Below are 26,053 nucleotides of genomic sequence, written 5' to 3'. Positions count from 1 at the left end.
ACTGTATCAACATGAGTTCCTTTGGCTACTGCAGTCAATGCCCTGTAATCTAAACATGCTCCCCTTTCCCATCACAATCTTACTCCATTCCACCAATGTGCTATCTCCTTTCTCTTCCTCCCTGCAGACTCATTAGCGCCAATAACAGCAAACGCAGCCAAAGCAGAGAGTGCTTTCCATGACAGCGAGAAGCCAGCTGAGGAGAACTGTAAACAAGGGCTGGAAGGAACGAGATACTCCAGTTCTTGGTCAGCTCTGCAGAAAGGAGTTGTGGCCTACATTAGAACAACATTAGCATTCCCCACACACACTTTTCAGCCCTTATTTTTGTAAGACGTGACTGCCTTCCCAGGGCAAATTGATGCCTTGTGTAAGATTGCAGGAAAACGCGCCATTAAAGGAAGCGTTACTGATGAACCAGTGAAAGCCTAAGAAAATAAGCAAGATAATGTGAAATAATTTCTTTATTTAGAAATAAACACCAAGCTACCACGCTTGGGGATCTATGAGCCTGTTCTCTAATCTGAGGATCCTTAATTCCCTCCCTGTCCTGACATCTCCTTCACTTTGGGAATGGACTAAGGATTGGTCAGTAAGAGGAACCAAGCCACAACCCCATCCCTGTTCACAGTGACTAGTTAGAAGAGCAGCCAGGACAAATTACAAATTAGAGCTTGTCCAGCTAGGACCTGATGCCTGCAAGAGCAACCAGAAAGGCAAGGCACAGTTCCTGCAGCAAGCTGAATACAAAATGTAATCAGGCAACCCCACTAAAAAGAAGGTTAAAATCATGTCACCATAACTAGAACAGCACTGAGCTATTATGAAAAAACACAGAGGAGAACCAGGCTCCCAGAGCAGTGATCCCTGAAGATAACAGGGACTGCAAGCAGAGCTGTTCAGCTTTGAAACTCCAGAAGCAAGACTCCTGCAACCAGTCACATGGAGAGCATCTTCTGCCCTGTTCAGCAGCTAGATCAAGGCGGCATTTGTAAGTTAACTTTAGCCTGTAAAAACTGCAACAGTTTTGCTCTCCTCGTAACTGAGGTTTTCTAAGATGGTGTCTCCAGTCAGAGGAGATGGTGGCAGATGAAAAACACCCCCCACATCTGCAGGCTGAATTGCATGGAGAACCGAAGCACTATATGACATGGCTGTAACTCTACTTGGTCTAAAATATGAGCATCCACATGGAGAGCTATGGCTGCTATATTACAGCTGTATAATCACACGCTTCCCCTCCTCCCTGCGCAGATAACCCTGGTATATAACACACAGGTCAGGTTCATGTTTTTGCTGATAAATGACTTCATAAAGCAGTAGTTTGGCCATGAGTATATCCTCCAGAGAAAGTTTTCTTTAGTGATAACACCCATCTGACATCACAAAAACACACACAGAAGTGAAAGATAAAAAAAGTGAGAAGTCAAACAGGGCAGAGGAAGAAGGAGGCCAGCAGCCAGACATGTTTCCTAAAACCAGTACGGTTCAGACAGGAACACACGTCAGACTGATGGTTTAACACAGGGGAGTTAGATGCAGCAAGCACCAGAACAGAGCATGGCAGCAAGGGGAGAAAGCAAGACACAGGAGCAGAAAGAGAGCAACAGCATTTGCACAAGAAGCAAGGACATCAAAAGGCACATGTAGAAAGCCCTGTTCTGCCCAGCTTCATTTAAAAGACCTCCTAGCAGCAGATGAACACTGCAGCCCCGAGGACGTGGCTGTATTAGCCTGCTGCTCAGCTCCCAGGCAGCACAGGGGGGGTGCACAGCTCTGCCATGTTGGCACACGTCCATAAGACCTACCTGGGAGTTCACAAGACGAATGGTTGTCTTTTGCCCCACATCTTCCTGAAACCCCTTGATAGGAGCCCCATTGAATCGCAAGACGGCATCATGGCTGTCTGAAAGCAAACCAGAGTGAAAACCTGTGAGCTGACAACTGACTTTTGAGTGATATGAGGGATGTGCAATAGTTTATTCACCTACATTTCTAATGCAATCTGGCCAGTTCCTGGCTTTCCATGTGACAACTGGAAGTACCAAGTCTGATTCTGTGGAAGAAGTTGTTAGTCTGACTTCATGATCAGTGTACTTTTAAAACCTCACTACCTTAAACCACAGTCCCCTGGCAGGCTGAGAGAGCAGCCCTAACATTCACTTTGCACAGAGGAGCACAGCATCTCCCTCCCTCTTTTTCTTTCCAAACCCTTCACCAGCAGATAGACCGATGTATAATTAATTTGCCACGTGGTTGCCTGCAAACTAAGGAACTCGGAAATAACAGTGAGCCAGCGTCCTCTCTTGTAGCCTGGAGGCTGACCAGCCTGAGACACATGTATAATAACCACAGTGGAAAGTAGAGCTGACTTCAGCCTCCCACGTTACAGAAATAAAACCACCACTGTGCATTTAACAGGCACAGCTTGTTACATGCCTCGGGATTCACTGCATTTTCCTCTGCTGGCATCATCTCTCAAGATAGCACAGCATTCCTCTAGCACCCTCCTCTGCCTTGGCACAGCCAGCCAGGCTGTTGTAATGCCACAGAACCAGGCTGCTGCTGCTTCAGGACAGAGGGCGTTCATGCCTGTCACCCTGGCTTCCCCATACCCGCTGGCTAGATTTGTGTAGAAAACATTTCATGTGGTCAGAAGCATTGATTTAGTGGGTTCGGACCAACTTCACTGCCTTTGCACTGGGGCCACACAACCACAGCTCACGGCAGCTGCCCTGGGGCCCCTGTAAAATTCTGGAGTCCCCAGGCAGGGCAGAAGGACTCACCTGGTCCAGAAACAGAGAATCCCAGACTGGTTTGGGTTGGAAAGGACCTTAAAGCTCATCCAGCTCCAACCCCCTGCCACGGGCAGGGACACCTTCCACCAGACCAGGCTGCTCCAAGCCCCTGTGTCCAGCCTGGCCTTGAGCACTGCCAGGGATGGGGCAGCCACAGCTTCTCTGGGCACCCTGTGCCAGCACCTCAGCACCCTCACAGGGAAGAATTTCTTCCCAATGTCTGATCTCAATCTCCCCTCTGTCAGATTAAAGCCATTCCCCCATTGTCCTGTCACTACAGGCCCTTGTAATGGGGTCTTTCCAAGATCATTGTCTTGAAAACATGGCTATCCTCAGGAGCAATGCTGGAGGATCAATAATCACTGGCAGCAAAGACTAGTTTCTCAGCTACTTTATTCTCATAGACAAGCGAATCTTGTCTGGAAGCCTTCCAAAACAACACACAAAACCTAGAAAAGTGATATTCCTGAAAAGAACTTGTCCATGCTGAGAAGCAGCTCTGTAGTTACCACTACAGACCCTTAACTCCGCATCCCACCTTGCGCCCACAGAGTAAAGGGTTATAATTTTCCCATTTAACTTCTGCCAGACACCAAGTGTTATTATGCCCTAAATCTGCATTTTTAAAGGGTGTTTAGTGACTGCTCAGGCAGAGTTCCTGGCTATTTGAAGCACTCTGTCTCCAGGTGGTTGTGCTGCACTTGCTATTTCTCCTATCACATTTTTCACTGGTAAGTCATGAACTCCAGTAACACCAAGAGCCCAGTAAGATATGAGCTGCTGTTCGCAAGCTTCTCCCTGTTCTGCTCTGCCAGGCTCCCTTACACTGACTAATTGCTCATTTGATGTGATTACACAGAACAAGTATTTCCTGGAACAACTACTCAGCAATCCGCTGTGCTCATCTGCACAAGTGTAAGCTTGTCAGATCTAGCACCTTTTTGGCTCCTTCCTCCAACAAAACCGCCACTCTTCCTACGTGGAAATACATCACGTGAAAACTAGGGAAAGAAGTATATAAATACACTGAATTCTCCTGAAGTGTTCAATATTCAACTCAAGGTTGCAAGTGCCCCAAACTCTGCACTAGCAGAGATGACTGCTTGAGCAGAAAGGTTAAAGTCTGCGACCAAGGTGTGAGGAACACAAGCCACAGACACCAGCAGGGGTTAACGGCATTTGCCTCGGGCACATTACAACAGTGACCTTCACAGCATCCACCCCTTGTGATCTGGAACGAACTGGTGCTTCAGTTTCGGGGACAGGTTCAGAGACAGGCTGTAGGAACAATGAATTGGGTTTCCATGCCTGACATCCTTCCAGCTGTGTCACAGCCAGAGCACAGCCCATTGCATTTCCTGGCTGCTCCAATTCTGAATCCGGTACTTTCATGGGCTGCATTACCACAGTCCATAAACCCTCAGCTCTTGAGAGGGTCTCGTTACAGAGGAGAGAGAAGTTTTATCAGTGTGAAGGGGTCTAACAGAGACACCCCTGCACACAAGCCAGCTGTGTCAGGGGATCACATTCAACATAAGGTCACTGCCATAGAAACTTTTAGCTGCTGGACTTCAGGAGGCACCTAAACCAGTCAAAGGTACTCAAAGGAAAAGTCAGAACTGGCTTCCCAAGCCTTGACCCACCTGACCTCAAACACTCCCAAGAGGTGGAAACAATCACATCCCAGATGCAGTTTTTACCAGGAGGCAACGCTATCCTGGTTCATACCACCACAACCTTTTTCATCACATCTTTCATAGCATTTTAACACACTTCAGGCTGTTCAGCCTTATTCTATGCACAGAGGAGATTGGAAGAGAACTTCTGAGAAAGTACCAGAACAAACCACTGACCCTCCCATAACGATCCAGGGACTATGAAGGAACTATGAAGGATTATGACTGGAGGCTTTACCCAAGATGTCCATGAATAATGGATTAAAAGCTATCCATCTACTTGTTTCAGAGGATAAGGTTCCTTGCAGCTTAGTCCGGGCCAAAGGGACATGATCCAACAGACAACTTATGAACACACTGATGTCTGCAAATAACTTCCACTGGAGAGAAAACTCCTCTAGGCTTTAAAACTTCTTCAGTGAAGCTGCAGTTTAGGAAAGTGTGAGCCTCAAACAAGGATTAGTGAAGAAAGCTGAGGGAACTGCAGGCACAGGAGAATTTTCTGCCAGTCACAAAATCCTGAGTAGAAGGCTGGAGAGGTGGTTTCCCCTGCATGCTTCTTACTTAAAGATACAAAATGCTTTGGTACCAACACATTCAGTACAAGACCAATGCTTCAGCATTTATTAATTAATGCATTAACGTCAGATAAATATGGTCAAGTAAGACTTTGCAAAGCACCATCAAACTTGGTCTAAAGAAGAGATAAAATAAAGCCCTGTAAAAGTTTTGCCATGGTCTTCTGGGCCACTCAAACTCAAGATACTGCCTTATGATGCAGAATGAAAGCCACAAGAACCACAGCATCACCGAGACTGAAAGGGACCTATGAAGACTGCCTGCGCCCGGCCCCTGCTCAATGCTGGGTCAAGTACAGCACATTGCTAAGGGCTGTGTTCAGGTTTCTTTTACTCTAATTTAGTATTTTCTTTCTTCTCTAAAGAAGTCTTTCTGAATAAACAGATTTCTGACTGTTGACTATGCAATGAGGGCATTGGCATTACTTAACCCAGCCAAACTCTCTCAAGAAACAAACACTTAAGGAACCGCTCTCTGGTATCCAGTATTAGTGCTACCCTCTAGTGATGCCAATGTGATCATGAATGTTGAAAGGACTAGCTGGAATAGAATTACCTGCACATGTGTCATGTCCTCTTAGCTGAACCCAACACTTACACTCCCTTGGGGCTTGCCTATTTTGGTCTGTCCAAGGTCTAAGGCTCCCAAGCACTGTGAGTCAGGGCATCAAAATGCAGCCTACCCTGTGCAGCCTACACCCCCAGAGAGGAAGAGAAAGTCTGATCATGATTCTTACCTCCTCCTAGGCTGTAACATTCATTAACTTTAGAAGAAGTTTAAGGATAATATTTCAACTTATTTTAAACACACCGCATCAGACTTATTGGGAACAGCATGACAGTAGGTTGCTTCTATTCAGCATTAGTTATAAAACAATGTAATTTGACTTTATGCTAATAGAAAGACACCAACCTATCTCTTGTCCCAGACGAGATGATCGCAGGGACCCTGCTGAGGACACGACAGCACAGCGGCCCAGGTGGCCCACTGTTTCCTTGAGGCTTTTCCCTGGTAGGTATTGCTGCCATTCAGAGGTACCAAAAGGACCATCCGATCCCTGTATCATGGTGATGTTTACCCTGTTCCGTAGCTGGCAAAGCAGCTTCTCTGGGCTGAGTTTAGCAGCATTCCTCTTCCCCTTGTAAGTCACATTGTACTTGTTCATGGACAGGTAGTTTTTTCTGACCTTCTGCAGCCTAGGTATGAGATTTCTTGATGAACTGTCCTTATCCCATACCTTCATAGAGTCTGTTACTTTCTTGGACTTCTCAGCTATTCCAGAGATGCCGTCTTTTGCTTGGTTGCGGTTACCAAACCATGTTTTTGGTATCGCCCCCAGTTCACTGGCTGCTTCACGGAAAAGGCCCTGAGATTTAAGTGGGTTCCACTTTTCTGAAGTCTGTAAATCATCAGTCTCAGTCTTGAAAGGAACATAGTAGCTTCTTCTCGTCTCTCTCCACAAGCAAATTGTCAGCGCTACCAGTATCACCACAAGAACACACATTAATTTTTTCAACACATTGACGTGAACCATAGTGTATGGTGCATCCAAATGGGACAATGAACATGAGGCAGAAAGCTGGTCCTGGAAGACAGGAAAACATCTCAGTCAGGGCTGTGTGCACAGGCACACATATACCATAGAATGCTTGGGCTGGAAGGACCTTGAAGACCACCCAGTTCCAGTCCCCCTGCCACAGACAGGGACACCTTCCACTAGAGCAGGTTGCCCAAAGCCCCATCCAACCTAGACTTGAATATAGATATATGAGAGTTATAAACATCAATGTGTGGGCAATGGAAGAGGGAAAAGAGAACATAGGGGCAATTTTACAATTTCAGGCTGTTTAAAGATCTCATTTCAAAGTCCACCACGTCAAATACTAAGCAGAAAGAACTGAGCTGCCTATTAGCCTCAGATGCTAAAAGCGGTCTGAGGCCATTGCCACTCAGACCTTTTCCCTGTTCCCTGCCACAAGTAACAGTTAAATTTAACCTTGCCAGTATCGTACCAGCAGCAGGGTAAGTCTCCATTTCACTTCCCTTCATCTCCCATCCCAGCCAGCCAATATCGAAATCCCATCACTAGCATTTCCAGAACTGAGCTCCTGCTTGACCATAAGCATGAACACCAATGAAGCATATAATGGGGCATATAACTATGGGGACGAAAACCCAAAAGCTGCGATGTCATGAACACCAGGAGCTTCACCAGCCTGGTACCGCTATACTTGGGTGGCTTCTCAGGAAACTCCTGCAAGCCTGCAGTTGTCTGAGTGCATTCCCAACATAAAACCTCTCTAAACAGCTGGGAGCCCATTAATCTACAGTAGGGTTTGAGGCATGTTTGGTTCATAAATGCACTCTGATAAATATTACTCAAGGTATGTCACCCCTGGAGAAAGCAAAGCCAAACCCTGTTGTACAGCACTGCCTGTCCTCTCTTGTGCTACCTCACGCTAGCAGACACCTCCAGCTCCCATCATGCTATACAAGGGGGAAATTCAATAGGAGTGTCCAAATGGTAGCTCAACCTGGGCAGCACAAGGGGCTGGTGGAAGAAACATCTGCTGAGGCATAAACACCTTGTGAGCAGAGCATGAAACCGCAGAACATAGGAGGGCAGATGCTCATTTTCCTACATGGCTGCTCTGCAGTGCGCCCAAAAACCATGGGAGCAGTATAGAGACATGGGTGTCTTCAGGAGACAAACACATGCAAATCGCTACCCATCCTAAAGAGGCATTAGTAGCAACTCCCTCCTCCAGCAACTTCCTGAAAGCAAGCAGTGCTAAGCTCCGGTATTGAGAAGTTACTGAGCTACCAAAACACTACCTGTGGATGAGGCAGCAGCTCTCCACCTCAAGTCATTTTTGGTTGTTGGCAGATTTTCTTCCGAGGATTTAAGCAGGACGCTCCAAAACACAGCAGCTCTGTGATGCACTGGAGAGCTCAAGAAACACCTGCAAAAATAAGGAGACAAAAAAGAAACCAAACCATTATTGTGGAAGAACTTTGTCATTCTGGGAATGGGAAAGTATTTCTTCAGATGAGTCCTGCAGTCCCCAAGAAGCTGTTAAGTTCCGAAAGGCCAGCAGCAAACACATTAGCAACACATAAGCCTTTTCAACACTTAAATGCCCACTCGGAATGGGCATCTTCCTTCTTAGCCTGAAACCTACTCTCAGCTAAAGCAGGAACTGTTTCACAGGCTGGCTGCTCTATGCCTCCACCAGACCCACAGCCTTCTCTACCGAGAAGGCTCTGAGCGGTGGATACACCCGTAATACAGTGACTGGAAAATCCCATCACTGATGCTTATAACACGATGAACAGAGGACAGAAAAGGAAAGAAAGAGCTAACTTTTCTGAGGGAAATATCTTCCTGCCCATTCTTGGGCAATTTGTGCACTCTTCCTCAAATGCAAGGGCTTTCTTAGAGCAAGTGAGTTGTATGAAAAGCTGTTTTACAACATGTATCTCAACACACAGGTCATCAAAAAACAGACAAATGTGGTTTAGACTTTACAACTTCACTCTACCAAGGAAATACAGCAAGAGAAAGGGAGATTTCACAGCATTATACAATTCCAGAAGTAGCTTGCTTTTGCAGGAACTCTGAGTCAGTACAATGCCACATAAGCTAAAACAGAAATGCTACCCTTCACAGGATTAAATACAAAATTATTAAAGCACCCTAATGCTGGCTATTTCTATTTTCTTTTAACTCTATTAAGGATCATAACTTGATTTCTTACAGAGCACCCTAAAAGTTAAAAGCAAACATTGTTCTACCTCCAGTTCTTAAATAACAACAAAAAGATTAGAGAAGCATGAGTAATTCTAGCCTTTATTGAAGTAATCTCCCCTGCCTTGACAGACCATCTCGCTTTCCATTTGCTTGAGAAGCCAGCACTAGAAAAGCATGCTGAATCTTTTTGGCCAGTGGTTTCAGATGCAGAGGTACAGCAGTCTGGAGCAGTCAGGAGAGGAGGCAGGACATTGCTTTGCTCTCTTCAGAGAGCAGTTAGAACCACAGAATGGTTTGGGTTGGAAAGGACCTTAAGCTCATCCAGTACCAACCCCCTTGCCACGGGCAGGGACATCTTCCACTACAGCAGGTTGTTCAAGACCCTGTCCAACCTGGTCCTCCTTGTGTTGGGGACACCAGAACTGCATCAGTACTCCAAGTGGGGTCTTCCCAGAACACAGAGGGGGAGAATTCCCTCCCTTGACCTGCTGCTCACACCCTGGGGATGCAGCCCAGCACACGGGTGGTTTCTGAACTCAAGTGCACACTGAAGCCGGGTCATGGGGAGCTTCTCATCACCCAACACCCCCAAGTCCTTCTCCACAGTTCCTGTTCTGCTGTGGTCTCTGTAAGACACTCTCAGCCCTGCCTCTCCCCTGTCGCCTTTGCAGATGGAAACCCCTCTGGGCCAGCCTGCTCGATGTCTGCCTGCTGCCCTTGGGAACAGAGCCACGTCAAGGCAGGAGACTGCAAAAGCTACCTCCTAAAGGGGAAAGCACTGCTGCTTCAGCTTCCACACTGTCAGAGGCTCTGCAGGTAAACCACACTTAGACAGCAATGCTTTCCAAATCAAGATACTCCAAAACAGAGTTATCAGGCATCAGCTTAGGACAAAGCCCTGAGACATCTCCCTCCAGCCATGCTTCATGCAGCCCCCAATCTGACTTTATTCACACTATACTTTTTACACACGATAAGTGACTGGCTTCCAGGAAACTCAAACAAGATCATCTGCACATGCAGGAGAGATGCTCCACACCACAGGAGATGCGCTGGCTGTCCTCCCACCCTGCAGAACCAAGGCCCTGTGGGGCTCTGCCACGCTTTTGACTTCAGAAGCCTCTCCTGAGGGCTTTCCATGTGTAAGTGATTATGGGCATATCTCGGTACCCTGAGCTTTTGTTTCCCAAGGCTAGGATAATCTAGGAGTGGCAGGTTCACCACAGTGGAACAATCTTACAGGCCATTGCAAGTTCCTGCTGAAACACTCCTGATGTCACACAGCAGAGGATGCCAAACAAGTCACACCACTTCTTCTCCTCTCCAGGCCATGCAAGGGAACCTGTAGTACCCACCTTCAGCACCCAGCATAACACAGTCCTTGCCTTTGACGACTGCGCATGGTGTTGCAACATGAACAGTTATTTTGCTTTGATTTGTAGGGTGGCAAAGTAGGTTCTGCAAGCAAGAACATTTTAGCAGGGACATAACATTTCTAGGTACCTCTTGTCCACCCTGGATTTGCTGTGGACCAGTTTAATTATTACTACTACTTCATATGATATGATTTGATTTTATATGTACAAGTAGTGTCCTAGCATGAGGTCCCTCTCAAGCATTCTGCCACCAAACCTTTTCTGTGGAGCAGGAAGGCATTTGCTCTTCCAGGCCAAATGGGATAGCTCACAAGCAGTGTTCTCTTTCCACACCTCTAGCTGAGTCACTTGGGTGAGCTTCTGTATCACAGCAGTTAGTACAAAGGTGCTCTTTTAAAGGTGATGGAAACTTACCATCAAACAAAGCTCAGAGTGTCAGCTATGAGTAGTACTAAGAAAGGACAACAAACCCCAACACTCCCAAACCTATAAAAATACTTAAACAAATAGCTGCTGCCTTCCTGACACCTAGAGCCTGATGTGGCCATGGGGTATAGCGCTGGCTGGCCAGCAGGCAGGCTAAGCCCACACAACAAGTCCTCTGGGGGTAAATTAATCCTGTGCAGAGAACAAGTGAGTAATGCAGTATCTTCAAGGCAGTCACGGAACTATATCCTGCCCACACACTCTTATACTTAACCTCTATTGTCCAAGTGTCTCACTGAGCTTGGAACCATCCAAGCAGGGATGGTTAAGATGCTGCTGTGCACCCAGGGAGCTGCGGGCAGCAGTGCCCTGGCAGAGAATAGCAAACAATCCTGATTTCCCCACAGCAGATTAACCCTAAAACTGCTAACAACAGTGTCTCCACCTTGTTAAACAAAAAGTCCATCAAGCCCTTACCTGTCTCTGATAGTAACTGACCGACAGCAGATGCACAGAGAAACCACGTAAGTACAGACCAACGTATAAATGTATTTCTCTTCCAGTAAATGCACACAGCATCCAAAAAGCTGCGTCATCAGCAGTACCAATGCCCATCCTCTGCACATTTGTTTAATTGCTTCTTGAAACCACCTGCATTTCCCAGACAGCCTGAGACCATGAATCCTGCAAACGCGCACTGTCCAGGGTCAACCCCTCCTCGCGCCACTTCATACCGGCAAAGCCCGTCTGCCTGCACTTCTGCACATCCTTCACGGTCACACCACCTCTCCCAACACCCCCCTATCCTCACTGGCTGCTCTTCCAGCCTGAATCCCGGGAGTTCCAAACCCTCCTTGCACAGAAGCTTTTCCATACCTCCAACTCTCTCTGCCAGCTTCTCCAGCACCATTAGCTGCGCATGAACATCCCTCCAGGCAGGCACACAGGGACACCCCAACCACACACGCTCAGGCCACGTGCTCTGGCAGCAACATACCCATGGGGCTGCTTTGTTCTCCCTCCAAAACTTCCTCCACTTCTATTTCCCTTCCTGGCTGTTTTTAAAGCCCTCAGCTCTAGACTGTCGGTGATGACTTCAGGGTATTTTGCAAGCAGCACTGACTCACTGAGAGTTGTCCCTCAATAGCAGCACAGGGTGGAGGGCAGGAATAAAACACTACTGAAGAGCATTGTCTTACCCCTGCCAGCGCAAGCTTCCTTTGCTGCTCAGACACTCAGGATCACTGGATCCCTCTGCAGCTCTGCTCAATATCTTACTCTAGTCCCAGCAACTTGCAGGAGACAAAGCCAGCCAAGCCCTTAACCCAGCCCTTCCTCCTCTCCTTTGCAGACCCTGCTATCGCTGCTCAACGGCGGAGATCTCAGAGCGAATCCCTGTGGGACTTCTGTGATATTGTGAAACCTGACCCCTTGGTTTCCTACCCACAAGGCAGTCACTAATCCAGACAGGAGCTTTCTCATCCCACAATAGTTTAGGGTATTATATTTTGTTTTTTTTTTTTTTTTTCCCTGAGGATCTCCGTGAGCAATCTCACCAAAACCTGGAAAATTCAAGCACGCTGTTTCCCTCTCTCTAGGTTCACTAACTTCTGAAAAGGAGAGAAGAGGAAACAGGCAGATTGATTTGAACGGATGAGATTTCTCCATTAGTCCTTATATATTCTACTGCTGTTGGTTATTTTTATTATGTTTACTGCTCTGAAGCAATGCATTTCAGAGGAACACTGATGGGATCCAATCATGTCAAATAACACCTTTCATTTCAATTAAATGGCAATTTAAGAGATGCAGTCCTTGGGGACGGGCACATGCAGGGATCATATCCACCTGCTCTACTATGCCTCTCCTGCTCCCTCCATTCTTACATCAGCATCATTCACCTGCAGTTTTCTTGCCTCTGATGTATGCACAAAAGCTTTTTACTTTAGCAAGTTGTTCCTCAGTCTTTTTTGGGAGTAATGTGATAATGACGTCATATTTAAACTTAGAGCATTTACAGCTTTTTCCAGGTTTCCTTCATTCATGCATTTCCATCTGTACTCACATCTGTGCCACTTTTTTTTCCTAGGTTTTGCTGCAGTATTTTTAACTGGTTTTATGCTCCTCTCTGTGAACATTTTATACTTTAGTGACACTTTTTTATTCTCTTTCTTGTCCATTCTTCTTACTCTTACTAACCCTTTAATCCAGCCAGTGCCTGTGAAGAGGGTAATGGCTGGTAGCAGAGGCAGAATGAGTTCACATGAAGGTGTGTGAGAAAGAGGTTACCTAAAGAGGAAAGCCATGAAGGTGTAGGGCAGGGATTATAGAATAGCTAGGATTGGAAAGGACCTGGTTCCAACTCCCTGCCATGGGCAGGGACACCTCACACTAGCCCCCATCACCCAAGACTCTGTCCAGCCTGGCCTTGAACACTGCTGGGGATGAAATCCCTCCATTCAAATCAAATAACATACCCAGAGAAAGCGAAGAGGGGAAAAAACTGGGATTCGAGCAGCAACCTAAAATCCACATCCGCCCTTTAAATTCCCTATTCCTATCCTGAGGAGAAATAAATATCAAGAGCCTTTATAGTGTTAAACAAACTATGATCACATGCCATTTTGCAAATGAAGAAGCTGAACTTCTCTTATACTTGCTACATCAGATGAAAGGTGATAATACATTTGATCAAGCTAAAGATCTGTTTCTCTGGAGCTGAGTTTCAGAAGATCCATCTGGGACTTTATTTAGCCTGGCCTGTTAATTCAGTTTTGTAAATACATAAACAGGGAAGACTGGCTTGTGCGTTTTTTTCCCCAAACACAACTGTGCTGTGAAAATAAAACATCTGTTGAGCCATACATTTCAATAAGTGTTTCCAATGTCATCAAACAGAACAAAAAGGGGGGAGGAAGTGCAGAATGAGGAATTTTTATGTGGAGAATGAAGAAGTGAGGAATGCAGTTACATTTCAGATGATGCATTGAGACCCTAACCAAGTCACTTGCTAACAAAATAAATCATTCCATTAGTCCCGCCTGCATTAAAAATCTCTGCATGTGCCAGAAAAAATATGCTGCTGCCATAGCTGGCAAAAAGAGTCCTCTAGGAGAACAGGAGAGGCAGATTTTACGGGGAGGCACAGGGGAAAGTTTAAGCATGTGTTTCATTTTGGTTTGACATGTCAACAAACACTGGGATTTAATAAAAGCAGAAACCTTAAATTCTGGCTGTCAGCCCTTTCTTTCCCCTTTTTGGTCCCATATTGGTTTTGGAGGATGACTCTGCACAGCAGCACATTGCCTCCCCTTCTGCTCCAGTTAAAAAGCAGCAGTTTTGCTTCTGAACACTGCAGATGCTCTATTAGGAAGAAGCAACCTCATGGTCACCACTGGCCACAGAGACCCAAGGCAAGAGGCTTCCCATCTCCAGCTCCCGCCATCCTGCCAGATGTCTGCGCAGCTTGGGCCCAGGACCAGTGCCTACCGCAGCACGGTCTTAAACAAAGTGCATGTTTGGAGCTGTTTGAGCTCAGCTCTAATAAACCACTTTATGTTATCAAGTATGACATATGCAATGAGAAATCTGCACCTGGGCATCTGAACCAGGTAACCCATGCTGAAAAGGACAGGCCAGCAGTTTAACAGGGGACATTTAGATTAGACATTGGGAAGAAATTCTTCCTTGTGAGGGTGCTGAGGCGCTGGTGCAGGGTGCCCAGAGAAGCTGTGGCTGCCCCATCCCTGGCAGTGTTCAAGGCCAGGCTGGACACAGGGGCTTGGAGCAACCTGCTCTAGTGGAAGGTGTCCCTGCCTATGGCAGAGGGTTGAAACTGGATGAGCTTTAAGGCCCCTTCCGACCCAAACCATTCTATGATTTTATGGTTATATGCTTCCTTTCACCCTCCATAGCTGCTGTCTTAGGTAAGCTAAACTGGTATTGCTTCTACCACGCATCATCAGTTCCACTGGTTAAATGAAGACTGCAATGACTAGATGAAAGCTGGGTATAACTGAAGGAAGCTCTGGTCCAAATTCAGTCCGGCTGCAGCAGAGCAGCTGAGGTAGCAGATACCCAGGAATCCATATACCCCAAAGCCCTGCATACCACTAAACGTTGAAACAACAGCTGAGTTATCAGAAGGCAAAATATTTACAGTAGCAGATGTCAAATACACATTTTGCCAAGGCACATCAGCAAGTCACATCCGTGCACAGGGAGCTCACGGTGTGGCTGGACTTCAGGTGTTAGTAACAGCAAGTGCTGCTTTGCTTTGTCAAGCACAAGTGTGATTTATCCACCTATTAACACTATCCCCTTGTGGAATCATTTCAAACGTATCTACTGTCAATAAACCAGAAGAACATCACTAAGAGAGTGACCGTGTCCAAATAAAATTCAATTTTATAAATCATAAACAGTATAAATGTATAGCATGAAATCTGAGGGCCTAGATATATTTGAAGACATTTAAAGAGCTTAAGACTCTCCTCCCCCCTCAAAGTTTCACATATGTATTTATGCAAACAGAAAACATTAATGAAACTTGCCTGATAAAGCCTTCATTCAAAACCTTGCTATCTTCTTCCCTCACGATTCCCCCAGGCATTTAGGAAAGGAAAACATGTTCAGTGGTACCTCCTACCCGTACCCAAGACTATGTCCTCTGCTTTAAGGACCCAGCATGGAGAATGCTTTGCAGGAGCAAAGAGGTGCCTCTAAAACCAGTGCTCAATACCCACTCTTTGATGGGGTGGAGGACGTATCACAGCCTAGCACCAGCTCCAGCTCACAGGCCCCAAGCAGAGCATGCAGTACACCTGGCAGCTCCACAGTGCCAGATACCATGCAAACCTAGGCAAAACCTATGCAAAGAATTCCCTTTTTCTTCCCCACCTACACATCCCGACAGCATCCCAATGATGGATCAATATCAGCATCATCGTGATCTGAAGTGCAAATCTACATAGTTGCTTTCAGAAAACAGCATGCTTGTGAAATTGAAACACATTTAAAGTTTACTGAGGTTCAGGGGGAATCAAAATGCAATGAAGGACATCTTAGTGTCTCTCTGCTCTATTTCATCTCTTCTATTCCAAGTGGTTTTAGTCTGCTTTTTCCTCTATCAGATAACCAGGTGTAAAGCCTGGAAGCACTACCCAGCTCCTGCCCCCAAACACATCACTCACTTACTATGGCTGCCACTTCAGAGGTAAGCCTGGCAGCAGAGCTTGCAGATGGCAGTTAGATGGATCCACCCTGAATCTGAACCATGCACCTCCCCTTGAAGCAGGCTGCTTTCTCCCCTCTGGTTTTTAAGGCCACAGAGACTTCATGCAAGCAGGAGCTTGTGCCTCCACTATGAAGGATGCCAACCCATCTTGCCAACCCGATGGCACTGCCTCACTGGCACAGCTGAGCATGCAGGGCTCAGGAGTTAAAAAAAGGCAAGACTATCAGTGAATCTCAACCCAAATGTGGTTTTCATCAAAGCCAGGTAGCAGCTCAGCACGAAGGAAGAGATCCAGACAGATAATCCCAACAAAAACACGAGTTACTCCCTAAAGCAGCAAAGGAGGCCTCAGACATTTTTGTATCTCCTCCAATCAATGTTGTCTCTCGTACTGCTTTTAGCATGATATATTTCAGCAGCCTGAAAGAGCTCTTGTATGACCTAAAAAAGCTCTCTGAGCCTCCCAGAGCAATGAAAGATGCCTGTTTTCCCCCAGGACCAGCCAGCACTTCAGGGGAAGAAAGGATGAGATATTGAAGGAGGGGATGAGATATGGGAGGAGGATGTTACTGCCATTGTTAACTGACGCACACAAGCACAAAGCTCTCTTCTTATCCACTCACTGCCACTTGGACACAAAGACACCAGGTGCCTTCTTTGGTGAAGGAAACTCACCCCAAACACAGAAGTTGGGCATTTGTAATGCCTAGGACAGATGGCTTCGGAAGAGGTCATTCTCAACCACCAATGATTTCCATTACTAGTTACAAGACTCCACTCCTCGCCCCCCACCTGGTGTTCTATCCATAACTGCTAAAAATGGAGCCATTTCAAGAAGTAGATGGCCCAAAGATGATCACACATGTAAAAGTATTATTTCACAGAGCTCGTGCCCCAGGAGAAACCCAAGTTTATCTACACCACAATTCTTCTTTTTATAACATCATCAATTGCTTCTGTTTAAATACTCAAGTCCTGCCAGCATTTTCAGCACCATCCTCAGTTCAGCTATTTCATAGCTCTGCCAATCCCAGCTTCATCTTCTTCACCAAGAAAATCCTAAAGGGAAACTCAAAAAATAACATGTTCCTCATCAGGAGGATTGAGGGGGCATTCCTTATTCCTGTTGGTGTCCTGCTGCTGGGAAATGCAGTAATCCAAGCAGCTAATGCAACCAATAGATGTCAGACCATGCTTGGGAAACTTCTTTTTGTTGGGTTTTACCTGACTCAAACCCTCTTTGGTCAGAAACTGCTTCCCAGCATGGATGGAAACACTTGATGTCTTGTTAGAAGAAACCTTTAGAAACCAGGGACAAGGTGCAGAACACTGCAAAACTTGTCTCTGAGATGAGACTGTGCAGCAAATACTGTTTAAAGTCATCTCTTGCAGTTACACACCTCGATGGACCGCACGCCTAGGTACAAGTGCCAGAGCTATCCGCATCCCAGATTTCTGTGCAGACACGGAACCTGGCAAATCCAGGCAAGATGTTTCACATGCACAGTGGTGGCTGCCAGCTGCTGGGAGTGACTCACAGGACGAGGACACCACACTCAGCTGCTTTAGATCAAGGACGGGGTGTTTCCACACGGCAGTGATCTCACACACCGTAAATCTCACACACCCTAACATCCCGCACAGTGCTAAGCAATGCAAGGGTGATCTCATGCCCTATCCAGCACAAGCCTGTTTCCTCTTGCTGCTAAACACTGGACCCAAGCTTAAAGTGGAAAAGCACTGGGCTTAAAGTTCACTGAACTTCAAACATGGGTGACTTTTGATCTGGCTTAGATCAAGCTTTAGATTTAATCATTCATTTTGTTTAAACAAACCTGCCTACTTTTACTCCAGTATGCGTTTAAGGGACAAGTTTTACAAGTGTTCTTTTTTAAAGAACGCCACCATAGTCTCATGGGAGATGAACCTTGGTGACCCTTCACATCCCCCTTCCCCCCTCCTCTCACCAAAGGGATCCTTACCACCACTGTACCTCACTGCTTTCCACAATCTCTCACTGTAGCTCCTCAGGATGGAAGCTGAGCTTCTATCACACCATGTTTTAGGCTTGCACAAGCATCTGAAGGTACACAGTCCTGGCCCTCTTCTGACAGGAGGCACGCTATTTTATTTCCATCTTCAGGCCATCATACCAGTAGCCCCTGAGGCTAAACTGGCAGGGAATCCTCAAGCCCTCGGTATGCTGGTTAGAGTATCTCCCTGCATGTAGAAGAAGCCATGACACTCCAGTATCAAAGTATGGAAAAACTGCAGAGAAGACTAGCAAAACCCTCTCACACTAGTATGGGATTATTGATTTGCATTACACTGGGGTTTTATTTGTTTTCTTATTTCCAGGCACACAAGAATCAGGGCAATCCAGCTAAGGTCCTTCTGTTTCCTCTGAAATGGGTGTCTCTATCTCTTGGATATAGAACAAATACATGTACTTACCTACTTACATACCTGTTCCCACCTATTTTTGCATCAGGAGATAATGCATTCACAATACAGTATGAAATTGATATTAATGAAATCAAAGGTTTTTCCTAAGCTGTCCAACACACAGAGTCCAGTGTTGTAAAAGTAATTTCCCTTGACAACATACAAGTCATCTGCTCGGATTTTTTCTTCCTTTTTCTGAAGTATTAGATGTAGAAATCACTAGTTAAAAAAAATCAACAGACTCATAGAACCACAGAGTGATCTGGGTTGGAAAGGACCTTAAAGCTCATCCAGTTCCAACCCTCTGCCACAGGCAGGGACACCTTCCACTAGAGCAGGCTGCTCCAAGGCCCTGTGGCCAACCTGGCCTTGAACACTGCCAGGGATGGGGCAGCCACAGCTTCTCTGGGCACCCTGTGCCAGCATCTCAGCACCATTATAATGAAGATCTCCTTCCTCATGTCTCATGTCAGTCTCCCCTCTGTCAGGTTAAAGCCATCCCCCCTTGTCCTGTCCCTACAGGCCCTTGTCAAAAGCCCCTCTCCAGGTTTCCTGTAGCCCCTTTAGGCACTGGAGCTGCTCTAAGGTCTCCCCTTACTGACCTTTCTCTTCTCCAGGCTGAACCAGCCCAGCTCCCTCAGCCTGGCTCCAGAGCAGAGCTGCTCCAGCCCTCGCAGCATCTCCAGGGCCTCCTCTGGACTTGCTCCAACAGCTCCACCTCCCTTTTGTGCTGTTGCCCCAGAGCTGGATGCAGGACTGGGGGGGGGGGGGGGGAGGCAGTCTCACCAAAGCACAGCAGAGGGGGAGAATTCCCTCCCTTGACCTGCTGCTCAAGCTGCTGGGGATGCAGGCCAGGATGTTGTTGGCATCTGCTAGGAACAACAACATTATTTTTCCCTAAAATATAGGGCTAAAAATTATAAGCCTGCCCCAGTTTGACTCTCACTTTGGGTTGTGTATAAAACCTTACCTTGCCTGACCTTCAGAAGGCTTTCTCTGTAACCAGCTCGTATAGGATGGAGAGCCAGATCTCCAGAAGGCTTTATCTGTAACCAGCTTGGACAGGATGGAGCACCAGTGCTTCAGAAATGAGCTCACTTGCAGCTAACCTTCCATGCCCTTTTCAGGAGGTCTTTAATAGTTGGCCAAACACGGGAGCACTTTCAGAGACGGAGGCAGATTACAGCCCAGAGAGGTGAGAACCCGTTTGTGAGCAAGCAGGAAAGCACAGCAGAAGTTTCCCACTCGCTGGTCTGAAGGCACCGGCTCCCCTCAACCCTCTGACTTCACCCGGTGCTGCTGCTGCTAGGGAGCTGACAGTGAGTGCTCTGCACCGTCTGATCAAGCACCCACACCGCAGCGCTGGTGGTTAGCTCTCGGCAAAACTGCTCCTCAGGGCCGCAGCACTTCAGAGCTATTTTAAGTGAGGAAGGATGCATAGCGCTGTGTGGGAGGAGGGCTAGAGGTGAGGAAGCAGTTGCCTCCTTACTGTGTCTGCTCCTCCAGGGCTCTCCTCTTCCTCCTGGGAAATCCTCCCTAATGCCCTTCTCACCCCATCCAGCATCAGCACTGCACGAGGCGATGCCCTAATCTCCATGGCGTCTGCACACTGTGCAATGGCAGGCAGCTGCCTTGGTGAGATCTGTATACCCACCTCCAGCCTTCCTCCCACTCTCCACAGACCTGCCTTGTTGGAAAAACTTTCCTTATCTGTATTTTTGGCCAGCTCTTCTCCCACCTCTCCCAGATCTGTGTGCAGAGCCTGCTCTGGGCTCATGTCCCCTGCTCGCCAAGATGTTTCAGAGCTCATGCACAAGTCCCACAGGGTGCTTCAGTGTGAAGCAATGTTTGAGGTAGAACAGGCTGAGAGAGCTGGGCTGGGTCAGCCTGGAGAAGAGAAGGCTCCAGAGAGACCTTAGAGCAGCTCCTACTGCCTAAAGGGGAGACAAGCAACCCGGAGAGGGGCTTCTGACAGGGCCCTGTAGTGACAGGACAAGGGGAAATGGCTTTAACCTGACAGAGGGGAGACTGAGATTAGACATGAGGAAGAAATCATTTACTGTGAGCAAAACATGTGTAAAATTGCAGTGTTAACAAACAGATGGGCTGGTACCACACTCTAGCATTAGGACGCAGAATTAAGTAGTCTGTTAATCTTACACAATATGATTATATATGCATCACCCTATTATCATTAAAGGGAGCTGTATTTTATATCATGGCCAAGTTTTTGCTGAGCATGCTTACTGGTCTGGACACCCACCTTGGAGAACCATTGCTAAACCTGGATGCCACACACTGAAGCACATCCTTGTCGTTCTCTCTGCCTTACACCACATAGACCCAAAACATCAGCGGTCCCGCTTCTCCAACAGGCAGGCTCTGCTTGGCCACAAGTCACTTTCTAAAGCAGCAGGGGTTGGAGGCTCCCACTGAGCCACACAGAGCACTGGGGGGTGAAGGGAGGGTTTGTGCCTATTTTTGGACTTACTTCCCTATTTCAGATGTCCCCAAAGGCAGAAAGAGAAAAGGCCCTTTTCCATTTCAGATATTAACAGCATAACTGCTGACAAGAGGCCTGAGCAGACTGAGAGGTACAGATATTGCAGACAAATACAGATATTACAGCCCAAATTTTGCTGGTTCTCAAATACTTAACTCCCTCCAGCATCCTTTGCATATTACAAGCTGGGTCTAACCAGGCTGCCTAGTCTGAAAACATATTTAGTTAACAGGGGATTAGGTTTGGCTGTTCAACATGAAGACTTCTGAGCACTTCAAAAGGGCCTTGACATTTTGTCCTTGCCCAAATGGCAGATAATTCTTCATTTGAGCATTACCAAAGCACATTAACAGAAGGAATACCCGCACTAAAAGTGAACCTGGCTTGGCCTTAGATGTCAGCTGTCCCAATGACTGGCATCCAGCTAAGGGCAAAATAACAGCCATCAGTCAGTGCTGCATATCTGTATGTCACACATGCACACAGAGCTGCCCCGTGCTTCCACACCTCCCGAGACAGGCTGACTCCCATGCCTACACAAGATCCCACTAGCCCACTTTAGGTCACACCTCAAGTCATGTCTTTGTTCAGCAAGCAGAGGATTTACACAGAGGAATAAGGAAGAAAAACCAAACTAAAAAACTACCCCCAAACAACCCAACAAACCTCACAAAGCCTCCTTTGCTTTAAAAATCAAAAAAAGCTTTATAGGGCAGAGCTCCACGGCTGACCTGCTTTTGTGATCCACTGCTCCATACCCAAATCCCACCTAACCACAAGTCAAGACACCACCAGTTTAGTTTCATTCTTTCTCCATGAAAAGAGCAGCTGCCAAAGACACCCAAGACAATGTGCCATGTTCTTTGTTCTCCACTCACATACCTCCAGCAGTGCATTGCGCCTCCTGCCAACACTCCCCAAGCTCCATACTGCTCTGTCTTGACATCCGTGGAAGTTTTGGCTGCTCTTTGCCCTCATTGGGGATGGAAATCCAGCAGCCCCAGGTAGGCAGGCTGCTGGAACTCCACCACCCCAGCCCAAGTGTTTCAGTTAGCAATGCTAAAAGGTAATACAACACTAGGAGGGAGAAATGTTCCTGGCCAGAAAGGAAGAAACGGTGGTACATTTTCCATATTAAAGATTCAGGTTTTAAGCAGAGAAGAGATTAGCATGTTCTCAGCAGAGGAGGAAGTGGGGAGCAGCATCTGGCACTCTTGGCGTCCGCAAGTTAAGGATTTAAAGAAGCAGCTATAAAAATGAGGCCCTCCTAAACTTCCTTCACACATGAAAACAGGCAAAACCCCAATACTTATATTTGAGGTTACCTCTAAAAATGCCCCCTACCAAGTTAGGTTTCATTGCACAAAAATGGGGGGGGGGGGCGGTCCAGTATCACCGCCTTCCCCAGTCACTGCAATGGCTCAAGCTGCCCAAGATTTGCATGATCAAAACTTTATGGTGTACACTAATCGTATGCCAAAAGGTAGCAGTATTCACACACCTACTGGACTAATCAGGCCCAAAGCTGAAGCACAGAGCTCTAGGAATACTTAAGATGTGATATGGATCCTTTAGACTAGCTCACCATCCCAAGAGGCAGCCGCTAAAGGCTTGCAGTGCTGCAACAAGGGGCAGGATGCCACTGGGGGAGCGAGAAAGGAAAACCAGTGGCATCACCACTCTAACCTAGCACCACCAGCAGTATGGCTTCTAGGGAAGGCCTTAACCAAAACAAGCCCCAACACCCATCTTCCACTGATTTTTTTGCAAGTCAGAATAGTCATTGGATCTTGGACACGCATCTCTGAAGCATAACTGATACGTAGCAATATCTACAAGGGCTACCACAAGAAGCAGAATAAATGTTTTAATTTGGTTTAAAAGAGAAATACAGGATAGTTGCAAGGAGAATGGCAAAGAACCCTTTCCACTATCTTTACCATTCTCTCAATTCTGCAAGCGACACAACACAGTCCCAGTGCTAAGAGCAGAACCTCTGTGGCCCCATGATGCCAACTGCAGCTCTGCTCTTGCTGCAGCCATGTGAAAGAAAAAAAAGGGGAGGGTAAAGAAGAGGTCATCACCTTCATCTCCAGGTTCCTTTGCTTTCCACAGTGGTTCCTGTCAAACCCATCCAGGCAGAAGCAGATTGCCAGATAAAATCTGTAGTAGGTACCACCATGGGAAGTATATCCATGCTCTATACGCAAACCTTCATGCTCCCATCTTCCTTTTAAGCGAGTTTCTAGCCTAGGAAAGAAGTTAAGGAGAACATGTTAGACAGCTACAACAGTCTGATTCAAAACCACTAAGCCAGGAACCACAACCACCAGCCAGCATCACACACCACGTCAGCGGTAATGTAGAAATGCCCAGAGCCCACAGATGCTGCTGTGCCCACACCACAGGCAATATGGTCCTGGGTAAGACTAACAACTGAGTCACCAGCACCTTTAAGCATAACTTATGCTCGACTGAAACAGCACACAGAGCCTTACTTTGAAGGCAAAGTCTGCTGGTGAAGACCTGCTGGCTGTAGAACTCGCCAGGGTCTAACACCAGGAGTCAGGGTGAGCTGCTAATGCTGAAATCAGGGCAGAAGAGCGCACCCTCAGCATTAGAGTTCTGGGTCCCTAAGAAGATCTCAGCAGTGCAGCCTGTATAACCACATGTGCAAAGCCCCTCGTGCAGATCCTTCTTCCACTGAACCCTTAATAGCAAAACCCACCACCTATATGGATGCAACGGAGCAGTGATGCTCTGCACTTATCTGATGATCCTTGCTGGAAACACAAAAGAGCCTTTACCAAGTTTATTTTTCTAAACTCTCCCCTACTTCTAAAAGAAACTCAGTGTAACTGCAGCACGTGTCCTAAAATCCTCTTAAATAAGATATTAATCACAAGACTGTTTAGCAAGTAAGAGCACATGGTCCGCACGAAAAACGCTGCCTCCTGTAATTATCCTGCCCTGGGCAAGTTTCCAGTGTATGTGCATGGCCTGGCATATGTTTCACTCCTGAGTCCAACAGCCCAGCTCTCTGCGCTCAGCAGGGAACCCAAGCACTTGCAGCTTCAGGAGAGCTCCTAATATGCCGATATCCCAAATCACTGCCAGTCTGACCCATCCAAGGTCTCTAACCCACTGCAGCACACTGTGGCAGGGGAAGGATCATTCAGCACCCCTCCTGCTGGCAGCCAGCAAACACTTACATTCTATTTTCTTTCCAGAGGCGAGAAATTACTTCTCTTTCCCACTACAACCAGCTGCAGCACAACCAACTGCCTGACGGCTGCTTTGGCAGAGGAAAGCATCCTGCAGTCTAAACAGAAACGTTATTTGTTTATTGCCTAACTGTTAACGCCAATTCATCCCAAAATTAGAAACCCTGCCACCACAACTCTACTGCAACGTAATCATCTAAACCCTGCCCGTTGGGTTAATTACAGTTAAATAGGAAATCATTAAACCTCTGCAGAGCAGCACCACCCCGGCGTGCCCGCAGGCCATGCGGCGCAGCAGGGCTGGCACTGGGTGCCAGCATGGTCAGGAGGGCACTGATGATGCTTGCTGCCATGGTGTCCCATTGAGGAGCAGGGACACGAACACACACCACCACGGCTGGAGACTGCCGCACCCTCCGGTGGTGCCAGCCAGGTGAGGGGATGTGAGCCTGGTCTGCCTGGAGTGGGATGTGAAGTGAGACAAGGCCTCAGCCAGGAGCTGGAATGAGGCGCTGAGGACAGTCACACCGGATCTGTGCTTGGGCCACAGCACCCCCCTGCAGTGCTCCAGGCATGCGGAAGTACAGCTGGAAACTGCTCATGGAAAAGGACCTGGGGGTGCGGACTGATGGAGCTGAACATGAGCAGCTTGTGCCAGGGCAGCCACCATCATCCTGGCCTGTATCTGCATCTGTGTGACAGCAGGGCCAGGGCAGTGATCATTCTCCTGCACTGGGCACTGGTGAGGCCGCACCTCGAATCCTGTGTTCAGCTCTGGGCTCCTTACTACAAGAGAGACATTGAGGTGCTTGAGCGGGTCCAGAGAAGGGCAATGGAGCTGGTGCAGGGCCTGGAGCACAAGTGTGATGGGGAACGGCTGAGGGACCTGGGGGGTTCAGTCTGGAGAAGAGAAGGCTCAGGGGGGAACTTATTGCCCCCCTACAACTGCCTGACAGGAGGATGGAGGCAGGGGGCAGCGGGGTTCTGCTCCCAAGGAACAAGGGATGGGACAACAGGAAGCAGCCTCAAGCTGTGCTGGGGAGGTTTAGGTTGGATACTAGGAACAATTCCTACCTCTAAAAGAGCAGTCAGGCATTGGAACAGGCTGCCCAGGGCAGTGATGCAGTCACCATTCCTGAAAGAGCCCAAAAACTGTGTAGACAAGGCCCTCAGTGACATGGATTAGTGGTGGCCTTGGCAGTTCTGGGGAATGGTCGGACTTGATGATCTTGAAGGTCTTTTCCAACCTCATTGATTCTGTGATTCTATGCAGACAACTTAGGCAAAGACCTGGAGGTGGGCTGTGAACAAGCTGGAGAAGAGGCAATGGCTGGAGCAATCACCTGCTTCTTGGGTCACCAACAGAGCCCGTGGTTCCCCAGGTCACTAGTGCCAAATAGCCAATAAATCCTCTCCATGCAACCCATCCTCCCCAGTGATGGTCCATAGGGAGAGCAATGTTCCATTACCACTGACTGCTGGTCCCTCAAGTGACAGAAGTCTGTGTTGTGGACCTAGAGCCCAGCCCCTGGCAGAACAGTCCTCTCCTTCTCCCCACACATCACAAAGCATACACAAAAAGACATTACAGTCCTGCACCTCATTTCGTCACAGCATACAGGGAGCACTCACTGAATGAAAGCACTGAAACCAGGTTCTACCTTTTTTGGTGTAGGTAAATAAGGCACAAAGACCAGACAAAGTGCCATGAGAGAGGCGAATCAAAGCTGCCAGGGAGAAGTGATTCCTGCCTTGCTTCTGTTAGAGCTGCAATGAAACCAAACATCTCAAAATAACCTTTTCATATCCTTTATTGCCGGTTCCTTCCACAAGGTCGGACTCGTGAGTGTGTCTGCACATGGACTGAGCTCTCAGCCCTCTAACTGCACTTCATAGATGTCAGAAATCATCAAGAGGAGCAAAGTCCTGGCAATCTCCCAGAAGAGCACCCAGAACTGGCTGGGTACCCTGTGTGTGCCTCAGGTCCCCAGCTGTAGAGATGCTTTCTAGGAAATGCACTGCAAACTGCAGATGCTCAG

At 47.4% G+C, this 26,053-nt stretch overlaps 1 protein-coding gene across 3 annotated transcripts in view; it reads right to left on the bottom strand.

The window, feature by feature from the left end:
• ST6GAL1 (ST6 beta-galactoside alpha-2,6-sialyltransferase 1) overlaps positions 1 to 26,053 on the bottom strand; it is a 44,830-nt gene that overhangs the window by 6,020 nt on the left and 12,757 nt on the right. For all 3 annotated transcript variants that reach the window (XM_061465426.1, XM_061465428.1, XM_061465427.1), the window contains 3 exons: positions 7,889 to 8,016; positions 5,966 to 6,638; positions 1,809 to 1,906 (listed from right to left, as the gene is read on the bottom strand). In XM_061465426.1, the coding sequence (XP_061321410.1) occupies positions 1,809 to 1,906; positions 5,966 to 6,587 (720 nt within the window). In that variant the 5' untranslated portion in view covers positions 6,588 to 6,638; positions 7,889 to 8,016. The remainder of the gene's footprint in view (positions 1 to 1,808; positions 1,907 to 5,965; positions 6,639 to 7,888; positions 8,017 to 26,053) is intronic.

Source organism: Pezoporus flaviventris, unplaced genomic scaffold (assembly GCF_033815535.1).
Source record: "Pezoporus flaviventris isolate CSIRO_AGI_PZ_B2104156 unplaced genomic scaffold, CSIRO_AGI_Pfla_v1 ptg000040l, whole genome shotgun sequence".
Lineage (NCBI taxonomy): Eukaryota > Metazoa > Chordata > Aves > Psittaciformes > Psittacidae > Pezoporus > Pezoporus flaviventris.
Note: the sequence above shows the minus strand (reverse complement) of the source record. Positions and strands in the feature narration are given on the sequence as shown.